Here is a 25,106-nt window from a genome sequence, read left to right as displayed (position 1 = left end):
TTTAGTCACATTTGGCGCTTTACTGCTTCGCTAACGGACAAGTTAGCACTGCCCTGAAATTGCTGTATCGTGCTCGCTACCTCGCTCTTCTAGTATGTGGTGAAAATCATCCAGAGATGGCTTTATTGGATGTAAGTACTTATCTACTACTTATCAGTTCAAAATTACTTCCCTTTTTCCAATTCGAAACCAACCCAGGTTTCGAATTGGAAAAAGGGAAGTAATAAATATAATTCAGTAACTAGTTTTAAATGTCATTTTTATTACATATTGGAGGTACTGTAGACAATTTTGAAAAATAACTTCAATTAAGTTTTAGCTATTTATATGCTATGATGACAATGATGACCGAATTGATTTTAATTGAATTAACTCTAAATGGTCGAATGATCCAGTTACTCTTCTACATTAGTATTATTTTTATTGCACAAAAAAAAAACGGGCAAAATTAGAAGTAAATATCTGGTTCATTAACCTGCCACCGTGATATTAAACTTGTCAATCAGTATGATATGATATGATGTGAGAGCAGAGATGGCCCAGTGGTTAGAACGCGTGCATCTTAACCGATGATTGCGGGTTCAAACCCAGGCAAGCACCGCTGATTCATGTGCTTAATTTGTCTTTATAATTCATCTCGTGCTCAGCGGTGAAGGAAAACATCGTGAGGAAACCTGCATGTGACAAATTTCATAGAAATTCTGCCACATGTGTATTCCACCAACCCGCATTGGAACAGCGTGGTGGAATATGTTCCAAACCTTCCCCTTAAAAAGGGAGAGGAGGCCTTTTTAGCCCAGCAGTGGGAATTTACAGGCTGTTACTTTTTTTTTTTAATCAGTATGAAATGTCAAATGAATGGTATGAGTGTAACGGAGCGCTAACGCTGTGTGTGTGTGTGCGTGCGGCAGAGCAACATCGCGCTGATCCTGCACGCGGTGGGCGAGTACGAGCTGTCGCTGCGCTTCGCGGAGCGCGGGCTGCGCGTGACGGGCGCCACGCACGGCGCGCGCTCGCTCAAGGCGGCCGTGGCGCGACACCTGCTGGCGCGCACGCTCTCCTGCCTCGGCGACTTCCGCGCCGCGCTGCAGCACGAGAAGGAGACCTACTCCATCTACAAGCAGCTGGTACGTGCCGTGTGCTCTAGCTCATGCCTGCTGTATGTTTTTTTTTTTTTTTTTTTATGGTATAGGTTGGCGGACGAGCATATGGGCCACCTGATGGTAAGTGGTCACCATCGCGCATAGACATTAACGCTGTAAGAATTATTAACTATTCCTTACATCGTCAAAGTGCCACCAACCTTGGGAACTAAGATGTTATGTCCCTTGTGCCTGTAGTTACACCGTATATGATGCTAATAAAGGACACCCAACGCTCCTTCTTGCGATTTGTTTTGCTTGTGTATTTCTCGTCTCCAAGTCGGCCATTGAGACTCTTATAGACATAATAGATTAATGCGAACACATTCAAAAATAGTTCATTTAGTCTGTTATTACGGTACTGTAATAACAGACTAAATGAACTATTTTGATATTTGACGTGGTTTAAGATGGCTCTATTCCACTCGACCTGAACCAGTTGTCTGGCAAATTAAAAATAATAAATTACGCATGTTTATGAATACAGCTGGGCGAGAAACACGAAAAGACCCGCGAGTCGTCAGAGTGCCTGCGCCACCTGACGCAGCAGGCGGTGGTGCTGCAGAAGCGGCTGGCGGAGGCCTACGCGCGCGGACACCACCACCCCGCGCCGCTGCACATCCAGCCGCCCGCCATGGCCTCCGTTATCGACATGCTCAACCTCATCAACGGCATCCTATTCGTGCAGATAAGGTAAATATAATCTACTCGGCGTTTTTCGGTTGAATTTAAAAGTAAAGTAAAGTAAAGTAACAGCCTGTAAATTTCCCACTGCTGAGATAAGGCCTCCTCTTCCATTAAGGAGAGGGTTTTGGAACATATTCCACCACGCTGTTCCTGTTGGTGGAATGCACATGTGGCAGAATTTCGATGAAATTAGACACATGCAGGTTTCCTCACGATGTTTTCCTTCACCGCCGAGCCCGAGATGAATTATAAACACAATTAAGCACATATATATAGTGGTGCTTGCCTGGGTTTGAACCCGCAATCATCGGTTAAGATGCACGCGTTCTAACCACGGGGCCATCTCAGCTCTCCACGGGGCCATCTCAGCTCTCGGTTGAATTTACTTGACTGAAATAAAATGTTTTTGGGTCGAAAATAATATAAAAATAAAATGTTATGTTGTTGACGATTCTTATATTTACTTTGGAATTTAGCTTTTAGAAACGTAACTTGAACGTCGTCATATACTTTGGTATACGTATGACGACGAAAGTATTGTGAAAGCGAAGATTTAATATTTTAAAAATCGTATTATTGATTTCAGCCCTCAAGACATAGAACAGTTCAAAGCGGAGATTGAAAAAAGACAGTTGAAAGACTTGCCTATACCGGGCCTAGCCGAGGCGAGTGTGAAGGAGAAGAGCGAGAGCGACGAGCAAGCGGCCGTGCTCAAGGACCTGAAAGACACGCTGAACGGCGCCGAGAGTTGAAACTAGAGACAGCTCCGCCTCGCCCCATGTTCTTACTTTACTTTTACGGTCGCTCCCCACTTAGTGCGTGAATCACGGCGCGACTCTGAGCCCCACGCTTGGCCAGCATGAACGCTAGAGTAGCTCACTCTGATTATTTATATATTTAAATGGGTTTGCCTGTTATAACCGTACCCTATGAGACGGTCTGGACTAACGAATCGACCAGAGATAGATAGGGAGATACGATATAACATGAAATATATGTACTAAACTACGCGTGAGTTGAGTCTGTTTCGATATCTCTGTCGTTATTGTCGCGGGAGCCTCGGCTTTCGCGGGCGATTCACGAACTAAATGTAGAGCGTTTACGATTATCGATCGATCATATTTTATTGTTCCTTAATGTCGAGGTATGCCGTAGTGAATAGTGTGCTAAGGTTTGATGTAGATTTTTTTTATTAGTCTAATTTTGAGAATATCGTTTCGATCAAATATGTATGATTAAGTTTTATTTTATAAATCGCAGAGTGCAATAATTTCGTGCATGTGCAATCGTTTGAATGTTTTGTTCGAATCGCGCAGATTGGTCTGTTTCGGTCCACGCAGTTACACGGACACCCAGAGTAGTGCAATTTCTCGTAGTGATAATAGCAATAAGTTTTGGTTGTGAGTCCGAGACGAGCGCGTCGCTGAAAATTTACACTGGTGCTACTGCCATCTTGTCCCTTTCGTTGATGATCACTTTGAATTGTTATTACCGAGTATTATTCATTTTTATTGCGGGATTATTTTGTTGAAATACCCAATAGTTTATAAATTCGTTTATATTGTCATTGAAATGTAACATGATGGATGAGGACCAGTCACCGTATCGATTTATAATTTCCCAATTTGTTACGACGAGCAAGGACGCTTGAATGTAAGTCACTGAAAAAACTGCCTTAACTACTCTTATTCTTATCTCTCAAGTTAGTGTTTTAGTGCCATATGTAGTAACGTTAGGTTGTTGGTTATATTTCTGTTAGTCTGTGATACGCAGTGTTTATCATTGAGATACTTGCTTGGTCGTTACAATTTTGCTGATTAATAAAAGTAATATATTTAAAATCTTATTTATCAAACTTTGAATATAAACTTATTTGTGACAATAACACATAAAATCATGTAAAAAAAATAATCTGATATATGTGGCCAGTAAATTTTGTAGGATGGCAAAAGCTGTAATTATTAAACCTGAATGTCTTGTTTTAAAAATACTATGACACCTTTTGTACCATATTGATTTTACAGATAACATAAACAAATTTTGCGCTTCTTGGACTTCAAACGTTAGACTCAATGCATTAACAGACCAGCACAAATTGTGTGTATCTCTAATATGAATTACTTCCCCAAAATGTACCTTTAATATATATTTTTTATTTTGTTGAAATGAGAGAAATATGCGCAATTTTGTTAAAAAAACATGTTATTTATTATTATTGTAAACATGTTATTTATTATCAAAAAATAAATAATAGGATGAATTGTTATCAGTTACACTTTCTGGGTGTCCTTTTTTATACATTTGATCCCAAAAACAAAATTGAATGCAATCAAATTAAAGCAGTCTGTTAATGGTTTGGGTTCCAAGAGTTACAATTAGATTAGAATAAATATTTGCGTAGGTGTTATAGCGATCCGTATGCCCATGTTGAAGTATCTTGTTGTTTGCTAACTATATCCGTGTGTGCGTAAAGTCGGGCATCATTATTCCTAATGTTATAATTAAATTTTAAGGAAATTGTTCGATGGTTTACGTGCCTAAACATACAATAATGATGTTGTTGTTACATTTCTCTAACAATATAACGATCATGTAAATACGGCGCTGTTCGTAGTGTACTAATATAATTCGTTTTTAAATAACTCTAGTTTTATTTAACCTTTAATTAACACCCTTTTTTTAAATTTTGACACACTGATTCATATAGTTGTGTATTGAAGAAATATCGATATTTTTGAACAAATTACAAATATTTTGTACGAATCTAACTATTATTAATAAGGCAAAATAAGTCATAAATAAAAAACAGGACTGTTATAAAAATATATGTATAATAAAAAAAAAGAATACCTCACAAGGTAAAAACATTTGCACATATTAAAGCAATAAAAAAGACAAACTTTTCTTAATTATTATTTCACATGGAATCATGGCGAAACTAGTGTGATTTAGTGACTGAGTCTGTGCTATAAGTCACTGCAACCAAACTCAATATATATAACCAAATCTACAGATAAACAGGCAGATACTGAAATGTCACAATAAGGATTTTTTTGTACTCTAAGGGATCGGATCCTTAAAATAATGATTATTTCCGCGCTCTCGGGCGAGGGCGAGGGCGCGCGCGCGGTCGCGGTCGCGGCCGCCGGCGACGCGCACGCGAACTCCGGCCGCGCTCCAGCTGCGCCGCCACTAGCTCTGCCAGCACGCCGCGCTCAGCCAGCATCGACAGGAACGTGCAGATAAACTCGTCATAGTTGTGCGTGCGACGACAGTCGTCTACCTGGTTACCAAATTGTAATTTTTATAAATAACAAGATCACTATAACTATAGTTTGTTCGCGTTAAGAATGCAGTGAGTTGTCATTGTTTACCGGCTTTACTCCGCCCCCTGACCAATCAAATCTTTTTTAACAGCAGTGTGAAGGTGTATGCATATTTTTGTTAAAATTCCAACAAATTATATTTGTTTTAAAGACTCAGTATAATGAATTTAAAAAATACACATTAAAATAAAAAATCGAATCAGGGTATTAATCATTTTTTTTTTTTTTTTTTCGAAATGTGTATTGCTGTTGGCCCTATTGGCCTCTACAGCGTCACCGGGTGGGGTAGGCGAGCTATATGCTCAGGCCTAGTGATGGGGGCCCACTGAAGGGCCCAGAATACGCGCATCCTAAGGGTGCCTCCTATGAGGCCGGACCTCGGCTTAGGACGCCGTCGTCGACTCCAGGGAGGAATGATGTGTGCATTCAACGTCGTACGCCTAGGCGCCGACGTGTCGGTAAATAGGGACCTCGACCCCGCCGGCGGGGTCGGTGTGTGTTGACTGTACCTATCTGGGTAATGTTGTCGGCAGTGAGTCTGTCGACGGGATCGTGTAGGACGTGCTTAGGACGCCTACGGATCGGATAGGGCCGAAGCGAGTACAGGGATAATTCTTAACACTATATACAATCGTTTGCGAATCTTGCCATCGCGATGTAGAAATTTACATATTTTGACATAACGTCATCTTGTAGCTATAGGTTACATTAATTATTACGTGTACAGCTTGAATAAAATAAATATAAATTTATAAATAAACAAAATTTAAATTATAAAAATAAAAATATCAGTTAATAATTAATTAAATGTGAACTTGACTTTGTAATTTAAAAAGATTTGATTGGTCAAAGGGGGCGGAGTCAGGCCGGTAAAGAATGACAACTCACTGCATTCTTAACGCGAACAGACTATAAGTTCATCTGATTTTAAAACTCAATTAAATATTTAATAAATATAAAAACTCATAAGAGTATAATTATGTCACATAGAAGTAAGATCTGCAGTTCATCGAGTATTATGTTTATGGTATATTCCTCAAAAAATAAAAGTCAGTTTTCCATAAGCAAATACATCTAAACACTTACCTTATACATATCTCTTTTGTCGTTTTCATCATTTAGAGCCTGTTGACATGACTCCACCTGAGCTATTATACTACTCATGAGTGAGTTCAGCTCTGAATGTGTAAATAATAATTTTCTCATTCTATGTGGTTGCTCAGGCACCACTTCAGAACATAATACAATTGGCATATTGCTACTTTTGACTAGAGCAGTAGTAGAAGTTGGGTAGATCTAAAGGAAAACATATTTATTTTTACTAAAATAGTAAAACTAGACTAATGTAAATAAAAATACAAATATTTGAAGTATGTTAAAATGTTACTTACATCAGAAAGAATCTGATTTTCTCCATTTATAGTAACAAATTTAACTACTGTTGTAGGTTCAATGGGATCGGCTGTAAATAAAAAGAACAATGTATAAAGCTTAAAATTTCCATTAACAAATAACCATAACTGAATTTTTGAAATTAATGACTCCCTATAAATAACACTACAAAACTGGCTATATTTCCTTACATTGATATCAACTTCAACTTTTACCATGTATCTCTCTAAAATAGTTATGTACTATAAAAATTATTACACTTACCCAAACTGAGACAGCTATCAAACTGTGCTCTTTCTGTTGAACCAATTTCAATTGTTATGGATTGAGTGAAGTCCAGATCGAGTGACGACACTTCAGAGGCATCTAGAGCATTGAGAATTGCATCTTCGCATATATGAATAGAACTTTCAATTACAGGATCGACATTATTGCTTTGTGACATACCTTCTTCTGGAAAAAAAAAATGTTTATGAAATAAATATTTATTTACTTTAGGCAAATTATTAATTAACAATAAAAAACTTGACTTTTTTATATAAGTGACCAGTTTCAAATGAACTACATTTTAACATTTTAACGAACAATATAATTGACATCATATGTAACCTATTTTTGAGTTAGTTTTAGAATTAAAATTTCTGTTTGTAAATAAAATTTGTTTTACATGTAATACTGAGAATGATGAAGAATTTTGCTGACTTATATACAACTATATATTAATGACTATATTTTATTTATTTACCACTAAATTCTCTGTTTTTATTTAGAAGATATCGTAAATGTTTTCCTATTTTGGAGATGGCTTCCTTTACTCTCTTCTGATTGATTTCCAATAGACTTAATCTTTGGGTTAGTGCTATTCTTCTGTCAGGTACCACTGCCATAAGATTGAATCTGAAATATAAGACTCATATCTTAGAAATTTTTTGGTTAAAGAAATGAATCAAAATAATAATTGAGTAATTTTAAAGGTAATTGAATGATAATGATATATTCAGGTCGTTCAGTTACCGTACATATACTATGTACACTATGTCCATAAATAATTCATTTTTTGCTATTTTGACGCACCGTTAAATGCATAGCCTTATGCTTAAGCCTACTCAGCCTCTTAGTAAATCTACCACCGGTTACATTGAAAAAAAATATACCTTATATCATGCACTTGCTCTCCAGCGTCTCGTCCAAGTCTTTCAGCCATAACTCTCTTAAACTTGTCAGTCCAATCTTCATCTGTAGCCCAGGGTCCATGGTCTGTAGGATAGGGCTTTAAGCCATCCAATTCAAATAAATGACCATTTATTGGGACAAAGCTTACAAAATGGTAAGCTTCCCCTATAAAAAAAAAATATTTTACAATTTGTAATTAATTTTTTTTCTCACCTAATTTCGTTTTTGGGGATCAATCTCAAGCAAAAATAAGCCTAAGAGATATATTATTTCGCCAAAGTGAGCAGATTAACAATGGCTTTATATGCTTTTTATGATTTGAGAGTTCAACACAACCAATTTTCTATCTCTGTGCTGCTATAAGTTTCTTGGCAGAACACTAAAATTTTCCTTGATTCAACCAGGGACTTAAAACAGGGATCATAGGATCTTCAAGCTAGCAGCAACACCAGAATTATACTGAAGAGAAGTAATAAATAGATTTAAAAATTATCTTTATTGAATTCAATTATTTATACTTTTTTAGAAAATATTTTAATATTCTACAATTTTATAATATTAAAAATAAAACTTATATATTAGACACTAGATAATATGAAACAAAACAATTAATCAATGAAACAAAATAATTTATCCACATAAAGTACCTGTGAAGCGACCAGTTGGGACTCCTGCATTTTTATCAGTCTTTTTACGAGCTTGTGGAATAGCATGTGAATTGTGTGCACAAGCAAGTTCAGGAGTGTTTCCTATTGCCCAGCCTTTGTTTTCTGGGTTCATACCAAGTGTGTGATGCTGAAATGTTTATATAAATGTATATAAAATGCAATCTCATGTACAATATTTGTTTTACGATTCCTTTACCTTTAGCCTACTCAGTGTTTCTCCTAAGTGAAGATTGGGACAGTTCAATAATATTGAAAGCAAAGCATGTGTAGCACAACTATTTGGAACCATTTGCTGTGCAAAAAATATATTATTAATTGTTTCTTCATCTCGGACAAAACTCTCAGTTTGCTCTACAAATTTACGACGCGATCGTCGCTCTTCAATCCAACGAAATAAAAAAATAAAGCCATAAACGGGGCTTTCAAATGGTTTGTGTAAGTCATAAATTTCTTCTACTTGGACTCCTTTAACACCAAAGTCTTCTAATAGTAATGTGAACAATCCGGGATCACTTTCTAATTCTAACCATCCTTCTGTTAGACTATTTAATTCAACCGGCATTTTTTTCATATATGTAGTTTATATTTTAAATAAGATTTTTTTTGATAATATTTATATCAAAACATTCTTGCAAATGTCAATGTAATGCCGAAAAAAAACTTGGTTTTTGTTTTTTTAAGTATGTATGCATTTACAGCAATATCAACCAATTTGATTTTATTTATTAATTAGTATTTGTAAATTGTAAGCATTGTACTCTCGCGCGTAAGTGACAGTTGATTTGACAATGACAACCACCTTAAATAGTTGTCAGTACTCAATTCAATTCTTGGTTTAATGGGTTTTAGTTGTGCCGACAGGGCACAGATTATTTCGCTAATGTCACGTAGGATGGAGAAGACACGAAAGAGATTGATTGCTACAGTTGAGGAAACAAACTCAATTAAATTTTGAAGCTTAGCATAGTCGTAGTAATTTCCTTGTTAATCCTTAACCTAGAAAGACACAAACATTAAGGGTTAACAATAAGTTATAATAAAAATAATTGTTAGTATTCTAAACTATATAATATACTAAAATATAACACTCAATTGGACTATTCACAACTTAAATTTATTTCATTTAATATATTTACATAGAAAAGAACAAAATGGACTAAACACAAACGTCAACAAACATTCACAATTTATAGGGCGAGGGATTTAAGGAGGAAGAACGTCGTAAATGGGATGAAGAAGTTTAGGACAATATGGGTTGCGGAACCTTCGTCTAGGCCACATTCAAACAGCGAGTGATCTCGAACTCTTATTTTTGCATTGTCATTACTCAGTAAAGCAGTTACTGAGTACTAAAAACTTACTTCTTTTTCATTTGGTTTTCTTATATTAGCAAAGGTATAATCTTAATTCAACCAATCTGATTTCTATATAATTATCAGTCATTTTTTGTTGAGATATTAATAATAAACTCATCTTATTTGACCAATTTGAAAGATGGAAAGGCAAATATATTGTCAATTGTCAATATATTTGCCTTTCATCAAGTCAGTATTTATAAAAGAAAAATGTTGCAAAGTTATTAACTGTACTAAATTAAGGCTGTAGTATAATAAAGTGCTCTTAATGCTGAGTCATATTGTTTTCATATAATTATTTAAATAGAATTAAACTAAATAATACCAAATTGCTCCACTTTGTATTGAAGCATAATGGTAGATAAATAGTATCTAAATGACACAATTTCATCGGATACTTATGGGTCTTCACGCTGAATGAAATGCACTCAATAGTTTTATTTTTTTAACAGTATGTCAACCATTTAATATTTCTTATACATAAAACATTTATTTCGACCTAAATTTCGTTGAGGTAAGAAACTATTTTAAATAACAACTCCTGCGTCAAGTCACGATTATTTGAGCAGCACATAGCTCGTAATGATGACATGCTCAGATTCTGGTATCAAAGCTGAGAGTAGCGTTTTGTTTAAAGCTTTTTTTAGGAGGAAAATGTGTCTGTACTTCAGAGTCCCTTGCTTTTGAAAGTTACCAAAGCGATGGTTCACCGTTGATGACATATTGCCGATTAGATATAAGATGCAGGTAATAAATGTGTACATACATATGTGGTTATGAACGTTCTAGTTAGCTGTAATATCTAGGAGATGTAGAGAATTAATTTGTGAATGTTTGCTAATGTAATCCACATGTGTAAAGAAGGTGGCACGTGGGGAAGAGGTTTACACTGAATCCATTTAAATGTAATAAATATATGCTAACCTACAAATTATCACACAATCAGGCTAATACGACCTAGTCGTAGCCGACTTTGTTAACACATCTACTAATTAAGTACAAATACTTAAATATCATTAATTATTTATAACCTTGACATCATTTACCAGAATATCTTTAGTTTTCTGCTTGTTCTTAAGAAGCTATTAGCAATAATATTTTATAATAAATGCAGCGTATTAGAGCGAAGGTAATTACGTTAACATTAATATCCCTTCTCTCATACTACAAACTTGATCCATACTTTTCGCAACTGTGTTTAAAGAACCAGGCTATAATCACTTCAACGATAATGGAATAGTTAGTTTATTAAGGATCGATTAATATTACTTACGAAAACTTAAATTGGTTAGATTTACACTTTTTTAATAATTGGTAATTTTGATTCGACTGCTTACGCCCCACAGCTCTCCTGGTTTTACACCGAGAAAGAGTCAATGAGCACAAAATTCCATATACCCCTGTAATTTTTTCTTCTAAAGTCTGTCTGAAATGTTTCATTATAAACCGATGGTAGAATTATAATTATAATTTAGTATTTTACAAAGTACTATGCTCAATGAAGTTTTTGAATATTAATATAGAGTTGAGGACACTGTTCAACAAGTGACTTTTTCTACGGTATTTTTCGTTATTATTCGACGGAAACCGACGAATCTAAGGCATAAGGCGTGCTATTTTCGTATCAATTTTACATTGTATTTATCATATTATGGCTGTGTCGAATTAAACAATGTGTAAAAAAGCGAATCGCCATTTTTTAATGATCTTTTATTATATTTCCTTTAAAATCAATGACAATTAAATGACTCTATATATTTTATAAGTTAATAATTTAGGAAATATTAATTATTGTGATAATTGGGTATTTAAATTTTAATTTTGGGGAATTATTAAGAGTTTAATAATAAAGATTCAACGGGGTTCAACATAAGAGTTAGTAAAGAAATCAAATAATTATGGTAAAGCTATAATAAACATCATGGGTATACTATTTTATTAGTCATTCCTTCCTTTTCCATACAACCGCTAATGGTATAATGAACAAATAACCGACATTGATTTACGTCCACACTGAACGACAATGAATTACGTCCTTAACTTTCAATACCTACCTTTAAATCTTCTTGTTCCATTGCCTTCAACGAGAATATATATAAAATAAAAAAAAGTTTATAAAATTACATTTTAACAGGTCTTATCTATTATAATTCATGTAATAATAATTTATGAAAACTTGAACTTGTTTATGGCTTACGAACAGTAGAGGACTAACAGGGGGGCGGAAAGAGCAACCGCCCTTCTTTCTTCGCCCCGGCGCCTCCAGTCTTGGGGGCCCCCAAATAAACCTAAACAAGACTTTAAAAAGGTGCTCAGAACCTTCATAATTTTATCAAGATTAAAAAAACGACACTCTACAGCCATCTAGCTCGTTAAACTTTTATATATATAATAAATGAACAACACTTCTTCATAAACACAAATATAAGCTGAATAAAAAAAGCTTAGCCGCCCCGGGGGCCTCTGACAGGCTTCAAAATAGTAATATTTAAAATGCTTTACTGATTAGAATATCTTTCATATCAATGCAAATATCGAAAATAAAATATATAAAATAAAATTTAGTCACTGTAAATGTAGCTACATTTGGTTTATATAATACATTATGTATTATGTGTATATATTATGTGACTAAATAAAGTAATATAAATCGCTTAGACGATATTATATATAACATAAAATGTATTACAGATAGAGCTGTTTTCTCTTTAGACAAAATTTTGATTCGCTTAACTACCTATATTGCTTTTACAAAACGTAATTCACCTTTTAGTATGACTTTTCAAACCTTAAAAGTGTTTTCATCACTGCTGTCGCTGTACATATCAATTGATTGGTTGATTCAATAGTTTTCATCTCCGAATATAATATTTTCTGTAATAGTGTCAATCATTCTTATTTTGTTAAGGTTTTAGTATGTCGTACGTACGCTAAAAAAAATTTACAAGTCTTAGCAAATTTTGCCTGATATGGGAAAAACAATAGTAACGTATTTAAAACTTTATTATGATTCTATAAGCGCTGTATAATTAAATCAATTAGAGCCATAACCCTTAAATTATGAAAAAGCATATAAAAAAATGTGGAAGGCTGTACCTACGTATAATCTTAATTTGTAAATAAGAATAATAAATAGACGAAGATATTAAAAAGTAATTAAATATTGAGAACAATAGGTTGTTACAGTTCGACTGAAGTTAATAAGTGGTGATATTTACGTCAAGTTGATTAAGTGGGTACGACGTCATTATAGTTGGTCTCTTTCACACTTAATTCTTTCTTCCAGTTTCACGAGTATTAAATTGAGCTAGGAAACCTGACATATGCGTTATTGCTGTAATAGCAAGATAAGCCAGTTAGAAGAATCCTATTATTTAAAGTTATTTAAAGCGTGTATGAGTCAAACGAAGGTCAATTTAATATCAACACATACCGGTTTCTGTATAGTATTAAAACAAGTAACAGCTTTAGTATTCATAAAAAAAAAACAACACTAATATGATAATTAAAAAATAATCTTTATTTTATAGAACTGCTATTTGACTCTGATTTATTATAAAAAAAAATATGATAAAGTCAAAAATAAAAACAATGTTTTTTCGCAACAACATTTATTTTGTATGTACACTCAAATTTTGTAACTTTGTATAATGTACAAATAATAAATGCACAACTTCAGCATTGTAAATCTTAAAACAGAAAAGTAATTATTATTAGGGTGTTATATAATATTACAATAATGTTAAGTATTGGTCCCAATTTATTGCAAGCTCAATTAAAGGATTAGTTGACAGTCGATGTTTATATTTTATCAATATTTTAACATTAGGCCAAACGAAGACTAAAAACTAGCCATGTATTTTTGAACAAATGAATTTCATAGTTTCTATGTTATTTTTAGCTTAAAAAATGAGGCTCTGATGCGACTAAGTTTAATCTCGGTTCACTCAAAACCAACTGCAGTTACATAGTAATTGTTTACATCAGTACTAAATGGCAAGAATTGATATGGTCGATGTGGTTCATGAATTAAGGATTAACAACATGTCAGATAGTTTAAGCTGCCTTAATAAAGATCACAATAATTACATGAATATGACAAATGGATCTTGAATATAATGGTTTTACGAATACAATTTTAATCTCAAAAAAGAATTATTTAAAATAACAAAATAATAACTAAAAACTTCAAAATTAATATTGACAAATCACCTTCAAGTTGTGCAATAAAAACTTGTACAAATACAAATTATTTTGCCTGGTGATTAACAAAGAGTTCATTTATTGTAGTCGTTAATTTAAGACTAGAATAGAAACAAACTGATTTGTATTTCAACATTAATCTAATCGTAAGATTATTGACAACAGGAATTGTGTGAATGATAGTTTGACAAATGCAATAACATCTAAAGTACAAAAAACGCAATCAATGCGTTCGCTTTTCCCGCCATCAATATTATAAACTAATAATGAATTATCACAAGTCACTAGCTACACAGTATCAACGCTATATAACATGCTGATTATCGTGCCAATACATATGTATATATATATTTTTTTCTATGAAAATTTGCAAAAACGCTAAAGGAATCACCCTTGTTATAAATTAGTTTTATTGCTGTTAAATGCTCAGTTGCCTTAGCGTATCTCGTTAGTATATTTATAGTTCGTCAATCTTTCCTTGTTTTGTTACATCAAGCAGTCTAATGTAATGATACGACTTCAATCGATTGAGCAAGAGAAGTGCTATTCTTATAATAGTGGCAATAGGTCATGCCCTGGTCAATATCACATAATACTGTACCATATACAAAGATTATACATAGGAAGTAACTAAATTAATAACATTATTAATGGCACAGCTCTAGTACTGCTTCAATTCCCTACAAATGTTTTTATATTTCGGTTTGTTGGTTCCATTTCATACTGAGTAGTACGAGTTCATGCCATTTGGAAGAGATTTTTGTTATTTAGGTACATTTTTTCTTACATTTCAACAAACTAAATTTTTTATAATAAATATATACAGCAGGTAGGTTAATTAAGTAACTAATTAATGTTTACGTTTTAATATCACATAAGTACCTACGCATCGTTCCTACGCTCGACATCCTACTAAATTCAAAAAAATCGTTCCATGTGTGGATATGTATGATATAATTAAATAATACCGTAACATTTCAACAAGATGTCCGTGGAGTTCCACGAAAGTGATCAACCGCTCACAATGCATGTATAACATATTTACAGGTCACATCACATGAAACAGCAGTCGATTTAAAGTAACACAGCTTTCCTGACAACCTTTCATCTGATCGCCTGCGGGGGCCTGTACGGCGGCGGAGGGGTCTTGGGGACCTGCGTCTGCACGTGCGGCATGTGGACTGGCACCACGGCTGATGGCGGCGCAGGGCCATGCGCTTCGTCCAGTTGACCCGGAATGATCGTAACGTCGGAGTTGGGAGTTTGCGGGGTCTCGGCAAAGCTTCGGGCGCTGCTGGTCGCAGGCAGCAATCGCGCCGGGTTCAACTTGATAGCATCGTCGTACGTTGGTGGTGCTCCAGCAACGGTGTCATAGTCTGGAGGTTTTTGCTGCATCGTCTCCTCATCTGGCATTGAGATAACGTGGATAGGATCGTCAATCTGCAATTAAACGTGTAAGGACATTAATATAATGTATAAAAGCTTTTCAACTATTAATTATTTTTATTTTTGACCAGTTATTTAGTAAGCGAATTGATTAGCCTCATATATTACAATCTAGGATGTCGAACTAACAATGGTACTAGAATGCTATTTCTGACAAAGCAGTAATATTTAACACGTGTATCTAATATAGGTACATGAATATGAGGTGAAACTCACTTGGTGGGTGTCTGGCGATGCGCGGTCATTCTGTGGCTGTCTGGCAGGCGACTGCAGCCAGCAGCACATAGCTGCACAGATGAGCAGCGCGCCGGCGACGATGCAAGCCACACCCACGTAACGGACTGGTTCCGCGTAGTCCTCGGCAAGCCCTAGCCAGTTTATAAGAGCGCCTGCGCATAGCAGAACCATGCCATATCGGTATGGCCGCTGCGACTGTCTACCCTCGTCTAAAGACATGCCTGTAACAAAAGAAACAAACAATATATTTATATGTTTATACGCCTTAAACAGCAACATATGCTATTTTTACTATACATCTATACCCCAGAGAACTTGAATAACATTTTTTGGTGTTTAAAAAAGGGTAAGGTTTTTAAATAATTGAAGTAATTAAAAAAAGAAAAGTCGTTAAATTCTAAAGTTTCTAGTTTCACCACATCTAAAACTTCAATACATTCCAAAATCATTGCGCAATTTACGACAAGTAGGTACTCAATTAAGTAGTATCATCAAAACCATGGAAAGCGTTGTCATGCAGAGACTAGGGCAATGCCATGTTGTAACGGGATTTCCTTTCAAAAGCCACAGTCCAAAAAGAAAGCGTGGAAAGTTGTATTTGCGTTCAGTGTCTAATTTGGTTGTAATGATATTAAATTATACCTTTTAAACGAAAGTATGCCTTCGTTTGACAATGACTAGTAGCGATATTTCACAATAGGCTATTTGACAATGCGAAAAATAAATTGTGAATTATTGTAATCAGTGTATATTATGCGTTTAAAAATGGTTATTTACTAACGAAAGTTGAAAATAATACTTAATTTATTCAAAAATCTATAAATAAAAATGCATTTTTTCAAACGTTTGTCACGTGACACAAAACGCTCCCGATTGGCCGAGCTTATGATGAAGTCACTTTCTTGTAAACTTTGCTTTTCTACTATATGTACCACAGATTAAAAAACAGCAAAGTGATGTCACCGACCCCATTGCAGCGCCAAATTGTCCAAGTAGCGTTTTTGCGCGCTATTTAAATATGGAATTTTTAATGTGATATTTTTCGGCAAATATGCACTAGAAATAAAAAAAACACAACTTTTAGTGGGTTCCTTAACTTCTACTAAATAATATTAAATGGATTTTAAAAACCAGTCAAATAGCCTATTGTGGCTTTTTCGGAAATACGAACCAAAAGCATACACAAAGCAAAATATTTGTATGTAAGGTTTTTTAAAGATTTTACATAAACAGGTTCTTTCTCAAGAGATTACCGAGACAAAGACAAAGGACCGGACTTTGTACAGTACTCATAAAGTGGGGGAAACTTGTGGCGAGGACTATTAGAATGAGGATACCGTAGTATTGTTTTTGGAAGGACGCTTAAGGAAATGCAAGTATTTTCGAGTAAGACATTGGGTTGACATCATGGATCGAGGTCAGGCGAAGACAATAGATTCGCAGGAGATGTGGGTCAAGTTTGAAACGTGCGATCGAGTGGCTGTGACTTAGTCACGCACTAGTAAAACATGCAAATGGTATGAGATTATACAAATCTTTTCCTATAAATATAATTGCCACTGTTAATATTTTAATCGTTAGAACAACGGGAAGATATTGTAAATGAATCCGGAGAATTGTTACCGTCTCGAATTAAATTATATGCAAAGTGTTTTATTATCTTTTTAATGAATAAATCTATAGTACTATCATAAAGAGGAAAAATTTGTATTTTTGTGTGTATGTAATGAATAAACTCTACTACCGTATCGACTTCAAAAATTCTTTCACCATTGGAAAACTACATTTACCCTAAGTAACATAGGGTATATTTATTGCTAGAAAAGATTAGGGATCCTTGCAAACTTAAATACGTAACTCAAGGTTAAAAAGGGTGCCCTAAAACGTCTTTCGTCGCATGCGCTGCGAAAACTATTGACGTTATCATCATACATTTACAAAAAACTACGCAACACCATATGTCCAACTATTATCGTTATCACAATAACAATTATATTTTAATAAGTTATAGAAATAGAAAAACATCTCTTTATCTCTCTCCCTTAAGCTTAAATGAGTTACTTAAATAAAAAAAAACTATGATGAAATTCGGATTGTAGGTATAAATAGATAGTGAGGGACCGCGTTAAAAAATACATAAAAAATATAAATGATAGGTAAAAATATAAAAAAAAACTCTTATGTAAACCCCCAAGAAGTCGGGACGGGCCGCTAATACATTAAATAGTGATAACTTGTCTATTAACAATTAAAGCACTTTATACGTAGTCTTATGAAAATTTATTAGAATTGAAATAAGACAAAGTTCCAGAAATGTTTATAAGTAATTTTGTATAATCTATAAAAAAATAATAACGGAATAAAATAATGATAAAACAATGAAACTACACTTACAAATACCTCTTCGTCTTCTTAATTCGTACTCAAACATAACTGGGTAGATCAGCCAAACCATTAAACCATATACTTTAATTAAATTATTAAAACCGCAATATTCGTTTTGATATGTTTAACTATGTTATGCTTTGCTTAAAATTCAACAAACAATGGAAAAACGCTGATGTTATCTTAACGATTTATTTTAAAGAATGTGCTGGTCACAAACGAATCATCTCTTATTTTGACGAAATCTTGTGACTGACGAGATTTGAATATATATTAAAAAATAAAAACAATAATAATATACAAGCATGCAGTTATCTCGTTTTTTGTCGGTGCAACTAAGTATTTAATTTTTCGTAAGCTGTTATGTTACTGTTTTTTTTTAAATAGCCTTATTCGATAACGTGAAAATGTTATCTATTTCGTTCAACTCATTTAGCTTTCACTTATTTAGCAATAATAACAAGTTCAATGTAATTAAGTTCTTGGAATAAAATATATTATTCACGGGTGGCATCGCGATATAAAATTAGTCGATACGTTTGATACGTAGCCTGGCTAAGATATATCGTTCATCATGTTGACGTGACGATTAGTAATATCTTCTGCTGAATACACGAATCATGCTCATTGTTTATAAATAAATAGGAACGATTGAAATGGCGACTGTAATCATTACCTAATAGTTACGGAACATTTGTTTGAATAATGTTCATATGTATATCAATGGTCAGGTGACCTGCTAAGTCGCCCACGTAAGTATAGTCAAGGCTTCCACCCTTCGACCAGTATCGGCTAGTTAATGCGATACCTCGGTAATTGGATGAAAGTAGATCCCGTTAAATCACAGTTATTTATATTTGAAGTGATGTTCTTGTATTATGTTTTATGGACGTATCAAATGGTTTTGCGAAAAAGATATTATAATAAGGGGTATATTTAAATATTAAAATGTATTGTTTAGTTATTAAAAATTAAACACGAAGAGCAATGATGTTGTTCGCCAGTTAACTGGTTACTACCTTGTCATCGCTGGCATAATATTTAATTTCATTTGTTTTAAGTTATTACATATATTCCCACGGTGAGACATAGATGCCATGTTATAAACGTCACTCGCGTCATTTATCAGCGTTTGTAAGTGAAAACTGAAACCGGTGATGAAAAATCCAGTCAAACGTTTTGTATTTCAATTGTGTTAATACAAAATTCTAATTAATTTATTATAATATAACTAATTAATTGATTTGACAATCGTTTGTAATGTTGGGTTTTGTTTTTTATCCATATCATTAGAGTATGTATACATGTATATATTTTTATCGATTTTGAAATTAAAAGCATATTTTTTTAATATATAATGAATTTATCAACTGTAGTACTGACCAAATTGAAAAACCAGGAATAGTCAAATATATTCAGAGGGGCCTCGGGACTTGAGGAAAATTAAACTCTTTTATTGAATTTGATACTTAGGTTCATTCATATTTTAAAGTTAGTGATTGATAGTTAGCCGTACTTTGTTCGAAATAATACTCTTTTATTGGTTTTAACGCATGAACAACATTACAATGTTATGTTCTAAATTCAAATTATCATTGCAACAGAGATTCAATAAGAGTCAATTTCATCGATTTCCTTTTCCTGATACGTTTCTATTTAAAAACGATAGTAAAAAATCTAATTTAAATAATTTCAGTTCTAATTCATATTCAGCAAAAGTACAGGTACAAATAATATGTATACTTATAATGTTAGAGAATTGCTCATGACATGTATATTACATTGTATATTAATAAGTCATGTGATGACTACATAGGACAACAGAAATTGATTATATTTGTTGGTGAGAGTAACGCTACCAACTATTGATTATTTATTATTGGCCGCTTGGACCTTTAATTACGGTGGCTCGCCCTCTCGTACAAACCGGAACAATACAATACAATGTATTGATGTGAGTGGCAGACTAACTGATGAGTACTGACTCTTCATTATCATTATCATTACATAGTATAAAACAAAGTAGCTTACCGCAGTCCGTCCCTATGTATGCTTAGATCTTGAAAATTATGCAACGGATTTTGATGCGGTTATTTTTATTAGATAGTGATTCGAAAGGAAGGTTTTTGTATATAACAAATGAACAATATACCTAGTATAAAAACACTGATAATTTTATGAGGTTCTAATGTGATGTCGTCAATAAATAATGATGTTTATTTAATATAATATTGCAAAACTCCGTGCGAAGCCGGGGCGAATCGCTAGTAATAATATATTCATTAAGAACTAAGTTACAAGGGGTTCTGGTTGTTATAACGAGTGAAGCTTAACGTAAGATTGGCGGCTCAAACTCAAGTAAGCACCACTTAATTTACATGTTTTATTTATCAAGACTTGCGCAACTCGAGCACCGCTATAATACAGGAAAACCTTCAAGTATCAAATGGAAATCTGTCATATGAGTGCGTTGGAGCGGTGTGTTGGAATCAAATGCAAACATCTGCTTATAAAGCCACCAATGGAAAATGAACACATGAATGTTTCTGTACTGTACATTTATTTTATATAATATAATTATGTAATTATTTATTTTAGGAACTAACACTCATTGTCATTAGTTCTATTTAGAATTACTAACATACCTCTCACGCGTACCGAGAATCACGTGGTAATAGTTCCCACCAGGTGGTCTGACAATCAAGATATATAATTATAATAAGGAAGCTATCGCACACATCTGGTTAAATTAATAATATCGTTTCTTTGTAAGATACAGTTCGATGTATAAATATATGGAATTGACGATACCTAACTGACCTCTTAGTTCATTACTGTTAGCATTACGTAAATGAATCTATTAAACAAATTTCAAATTAAATAAATAATATTTCTTAAAAATATAATCAGTTTATTTCCTGGTATGTTATAATATTACTATTGATCATATTATAAGAATCTTATTTGTATTTCGTGCGTGACGGCCAAAGCAGGATGCGGGCTTCCGCCTCCTCTTATGAGAGCTTTAAAATTATTTAAGAAAATAACTGCATTATAAACTCGTATGAAATAGAATACACGTAGCAGAGGATGATATAAATATTTCGCCACGATGCGATAGCTAGAATAATAATTTACAGATTAACGTAAAAATGTTGTTTAGAGGAAATTAGTCAAGCAATAGCCTGTCTTTGTCTTATGAATGTAAAATGAAGCATGATAGAAAGAGAAAAAATCGTGTTTAAGAGGTGATGGTGGATAGGCAGAGATCTCACATCCTCTGTGCCCTGTGTTTATGAAGATCTGTGACAAATAAGTCTGTTCAGCACAACGTCTCGTCCCGCGGTGCTTCGTGCTGTTTTTGCCGTGCTGATTTTAATTAAGACAAAATTTGTGACAGATAGCTTCGGACCTAATAATTACGAAAATAGGGAAAACCATTTATTTTCTTAATTTATGTCTATTAATTCTAGACTTTAAAAAAAATAAAAGAACGAGGTAATGTAAATGTTAAATAATTTACATATAGGTACATATTTGTTTACATAATTTTAGATTTCAAGTATCGAGCGAAAAGGTTTTAAATTTAATACAACTGAAATATGTTATGCCCTGTTTATATGCCAATATTCCACGTAATACGGCTTTATAAATAACGTTTATAAAGCCGTATTAAAAAATAAAAGGATGTTTTTGACTGTTAATTTACCTAATAAGTTAATTCCTGTCAAAGTTCTTACCTAATTGATATTGTAATATAAATGGCATAAATTAAATTCAACGTGAATATGGTATACACCATATAGGTATTTCTTAATCTCAACTATAGAAAGGAAATTTGAAACATTACAGACAACAAATCATTTTATTTGACAATAGTATCGTCCATCGCTACAGATGAATTTCAAAAGAATAACGTAGTTTGCGGGACACGGCAGTTTGCTGAGAACAATAGTCTTTGCCATGCCAATTACTCCATCTAAGTAGACCGACAGTGGGCACGTTAAATTTGTAAACCAGGAAAAAGTACCGGTTTGTCGGCGCGCGCGCATTGCGTGACCGCTGAGGGTGAGCTTTCACGCAGAAAAACTATATATGTAATTGTGTTTCTTTTGCTTCCCGACTATGAGCAAGGAAAAAAAAGGTTACATATAAATTTTGATAACATTGACTCTGGTAGTCAACTTGTCGGTGAAATCTTTTATATGTAACGGTTTTTTAATATAGTTTTATAGTAACCTCCTTGTTTAGCTAAGCGTAAATCCCACTGAATGCGAACTAAATAAAAAAATAAAAATCAAGGACATGAAATGGTTTAAATAAGTAACTGGAAGTAGTATTGACGTACTTACATTTATATAAAGTAATTTAAATTTGCCTTTGAAATCATTAAAAGAAACGTTTTGAGGATTATGTAAAATCGTACCAAATTTTTATTCAGAGTTGTTCACAACAGCGACATTAGAATTCATATTTATATGAATATAACAATAGCTTGAATAATAGGCATAAAATCATAGACTGACACTAATTTCTAACCTAGAAACTGTTTGTATGATATCCGTTAGCTTGTTAACTTCTACAGAATATTTTTCGTAGGTAATAAATAGGTATCTTAAAACGTTATGTTATTCTTGTGGAGAAGGTTATTTTCAAAGTTGTAGTATATATTTTATAATCATAGGAAATTTGGTTAATCGTCTCAATATCATCAAATATTACAATTTTGCAATTAACGTTATACAGTCGATAAATAGTTTCACATATAGTAATGCGAAAAGCTTTTTGTAGATATTATAATTAAATTAAATAAAAATGATATTACAATTCCATTTTTCAAATTTTCTAAAAACTCAATTGCTATTTATAAATTCAAATCAAAATATGTTAGTAGTTTAGTAGTCATACTGGGAGCCATTTTTACTAACAAATTATTACTGCATTTCAATCTAATCATAACGTAATGCTGTTCTGCCGTTATCCTATTCTAATAGCACAATGATCCAGTCGCTGTTCGGTCGAAAAAGGATTGGAATATAATGGGGAACGCGTATCATCTATATATAAAAGCGAAATGCCACTCACTGATTAATCACAAAATCTCAAGCAGGTAGGTCGGTCCGAAGTATGTGTTTTGCAAATTTTACGCCGGTTAATACCCAGGTTTAGCTAATATATGATATTAATAAGTAGAATTAGCCCTCAGTATGTTTTAACTTTTGAGAGGAATAGTCGAATTTGAATCGGAATAGAATCGAGAACGTCGGGAGGCTCTAATCAGTTTTAGTCATTTGCGTTCGTAAATTAATTATTAATTTATCGTATTTAATACTCGTACTCGTACGCCTGACATTCTCTTTAAGGCTCGAATTGAACAAGTGACCTTTAGATACGGAAACCACACTGCCGTACATACTTACGTATAACCTTCGTTTATTGTTTTATCAAAAAATGTGTAGTAACTGACGTCATAGACGCATGCAACAATTTTCTTCGATTTCTATTTACCTATAGAATTATACATTATACCTATTGTAAAGGAAATAACTTTCACGGATTACGTAACATAAGTCATGGGTTATTCTGGTTTAGTTGCCCAGTTTTATGTGAATTCGAAAGGCAAATTCTAAAAAAAAAAGAAAATTTTCTTTATTTGCGTCAATACTAAATGTCATTTTTGAGGGTAATTATTATTCGTTTTCGTTGAAAAAACAAAATAAAAAGCCTATTTTTACTGAGTTTTATTAATTTTATATATATTTTTAGAGCATTTACGCGTATATGTATAACATTAAAGTATTTAAATATACAATATAGTCATTCCATTAATTACCGTTTTTTTTTATATGAATTAAAATATTTCCCAACATTTCTACGCTGTAGTAGTATTATGTAATGAAATGAATGATGAGTCCACTTTCAATCTCTGTGGAGAATATCAATAGCGTCGTACATAATGGTTCCCGCCCGCTTGTTCTCGCCCACCTTATAAGAATACGCTTTCACTTAATTAAGTTTCTTCCTATTGCTTCATAGCAAATGAAAATATGGGCGCTTCTTTATATCAGAAAATATGATTAATATGAGAAAGAATAATTCCTATGATAAAAAATAACGTATATTCTTTATCATTGTATGCACATTTAAGGTTAGAACTCTCTAGTGGGAAAAATACATGCTCGATACACGTGTCAGTGGAACCCATTCCTCCATAACGTAGTGTGTTATATAAAAACAAAATAATTAAGCTACAAATATTTAGAATGTATGTATGTATATATATGTATTTGCTCTATAGTGAAAATTATTTAAATGAAGAAATAGATATTATCATATTTTTCGACTGTCGACTAAAATCGGATTGTTAAGATAACAAAGAACTTTGGAGGTTTTTGTGGGCTTAGAAGGTGACTAATATAGCCTTGAAAAAAGGTGTACGCAAAAACGAATATCGTTTTCAATATCGATCTTATAAGAAAAAACTTTAAAGAATTAATTGTACGAAACGCAGGTTAACGACTTTTATAGTAGGGAATTTAATCTAATATTGCATTGTGTTGCATAATATTCAGTAAATTTATCTTGAAAAAATTGACATCGAATCAATTTCGTTTTTAATAAAACATCAATTCTGCCGCGATACTTGTGAATAGTTTGTTTTATTTAATAACAAAACTTTGCAAAATGATAAAATTCATTTTATAAATATACAAATGCCAGAACTAACAAAATAAAATTAATTATAGCATAAAAACGTTTATCTATGTATTCCAAAACAATGGTAAATTATTTTTATCATTTAAATTGGTACTTGTATAACTCGTTTTATTCCCTTTTTCGGTGATACCAATTTCAAATGTAGCGCATTTGATAAACTTATATGGTTATATATAGCAACAGTTTATGTTAACAATTTATATTTTTGAATTTCAAATAATGTAGGTTTTATTGTATTCATTTTAGCCAACCGGTTTTGAGATATTATTCTTTGTTATATGTAATTTATGAAATTTGAATTAGTATCACGGCATTCAGGTATATAGAACATTATAATTTGGTTCATAGTAAGGCCTGTTTAACTTGAAATTTACT

General features: G+C 33.1%; 3 protein-coding genes across 7 annotated transcripts in view; 1 reads left to right on the top strand and 2 right to left on the bottom strand.

Annotated features, from left to right (window-relative positions):
* LOC124534119 (clustered mitochondria protein homolog) overlaps positions 1-4,471 on the top strand; it is a 28,045-nt gene extending 23,574 nt beyond the window's left edge. The window contains exons 21-24 of the mRNA XM_047109811.1: positions 6-131; positions 912-1,127; positions 1,630-1,835; positions 2,416-4,471. Coding sequence (XP_046965767.1) covers positions 6-131; positions 912-1,127; positions 1,630-1,835; positions 2,416-2,581 — 714 coding nt within the window. The 3' untranslated portion in view covers positions 2,582-4,471. The remainder of the gene's footprint in view (positions 1-5; positions 132-911; positions 1,128-1,629; positions 1,836-2,415) is intronic.
* A 188-nt stretch (positions 4,472-4,659) lies between these two features.
* LOC124534420 (ubiquitin carboxyl-terminal hydrolase calypso) lies at positions 4,660-9,251 on the bottom strand. Its single transcript, XM_047110292.1, has 8 exons — positions 8,585-9,251; positions 8,368-8,515; positions 7,702-7,885; positions 7,293-7,444; positions 6,812-7,000; positions 6,547-6,617; positions 6,242-6,451; positions 4,660-5,112 (listed from the first exon to the last, which is right to left on the bottom strand). Exons 1-8 carry the CDS (start codon positions 8,957-8,959, stop codon positions 4,918-4,920), a joined length of 1,524 nt encoding a protein of 507 aa, XP_046966248.1. The 5' UTR covers positions 8,960-9,251; the 3' UTR covers positions 4,660-4,917.
* A 4,386-nt stretch (positions 9,252-13,637) lies between these two features.
* The window catches only part of LOC124534379 (extensin-like), a 61,597-nt gene continuing 50,128 nt past the window's right edge, over positions 13,638-25,106 (bottom strand). For all 5 annotated transcript variants that reach the window (XM_047110188.1, XM_047110185.1, XM_047110187.1 and 2 more), the window contains 2 exons: positions 15,609-15,850; positions 13,638-15,386 (listed from right to left, as the gene is read on the bottom strand). In XM_047110188.1, the coding sequence (XP_046966144.1) occupies positions 15,051-15,386; positions 15,609-15,850 (578 nt within the window). In that variant the 3' untranslated portion in view covers positions 13,638-15,050. The remainder of the gene's footprint in view (positions 15,387-15,608; positions 15,851-25,106) is intronic.

This window comes from Vanessa cardui, chromosome 12, assembly GCF_905220365.1.
Source record: "Vanessa cardui chromosome 12, ilVanCard2.1, whole genome shotgun sequence".
Classification (NCBI taxonomy): Eukaryota; Metazoa; Arthropoda; class Insecta; order Lepidoptera; family Nymphalidae; genus Vanessa; species Vanessa cardui.
This window is presented reverse-complemented; position numbering and strand designations above follow the sequence as displayed.

Coding starts and splice junctions, on each gene's coding strand:
- LOC124534420 (XM_047110292.1), bottom strand. CDS start 8,959: ATGAAAAAAATGCCGGTTGAATTAAATAGTCTAACAGAAGGATGGTTA. Junction 7,886..8,367: donor CCCAACTGGTCGCTTCACAG/GTACTTTATGTG, acceptor TTTTTTTTATAG/GGGAAGCTTACCATTTTGTA. Junction 7,001..7,292: donor TAAAAACAGAGAATTTAGTG/GTAAATAAATAA, acceptor TTTTTTTTCCAG/AAGAAGGTATGTCACAAAGC.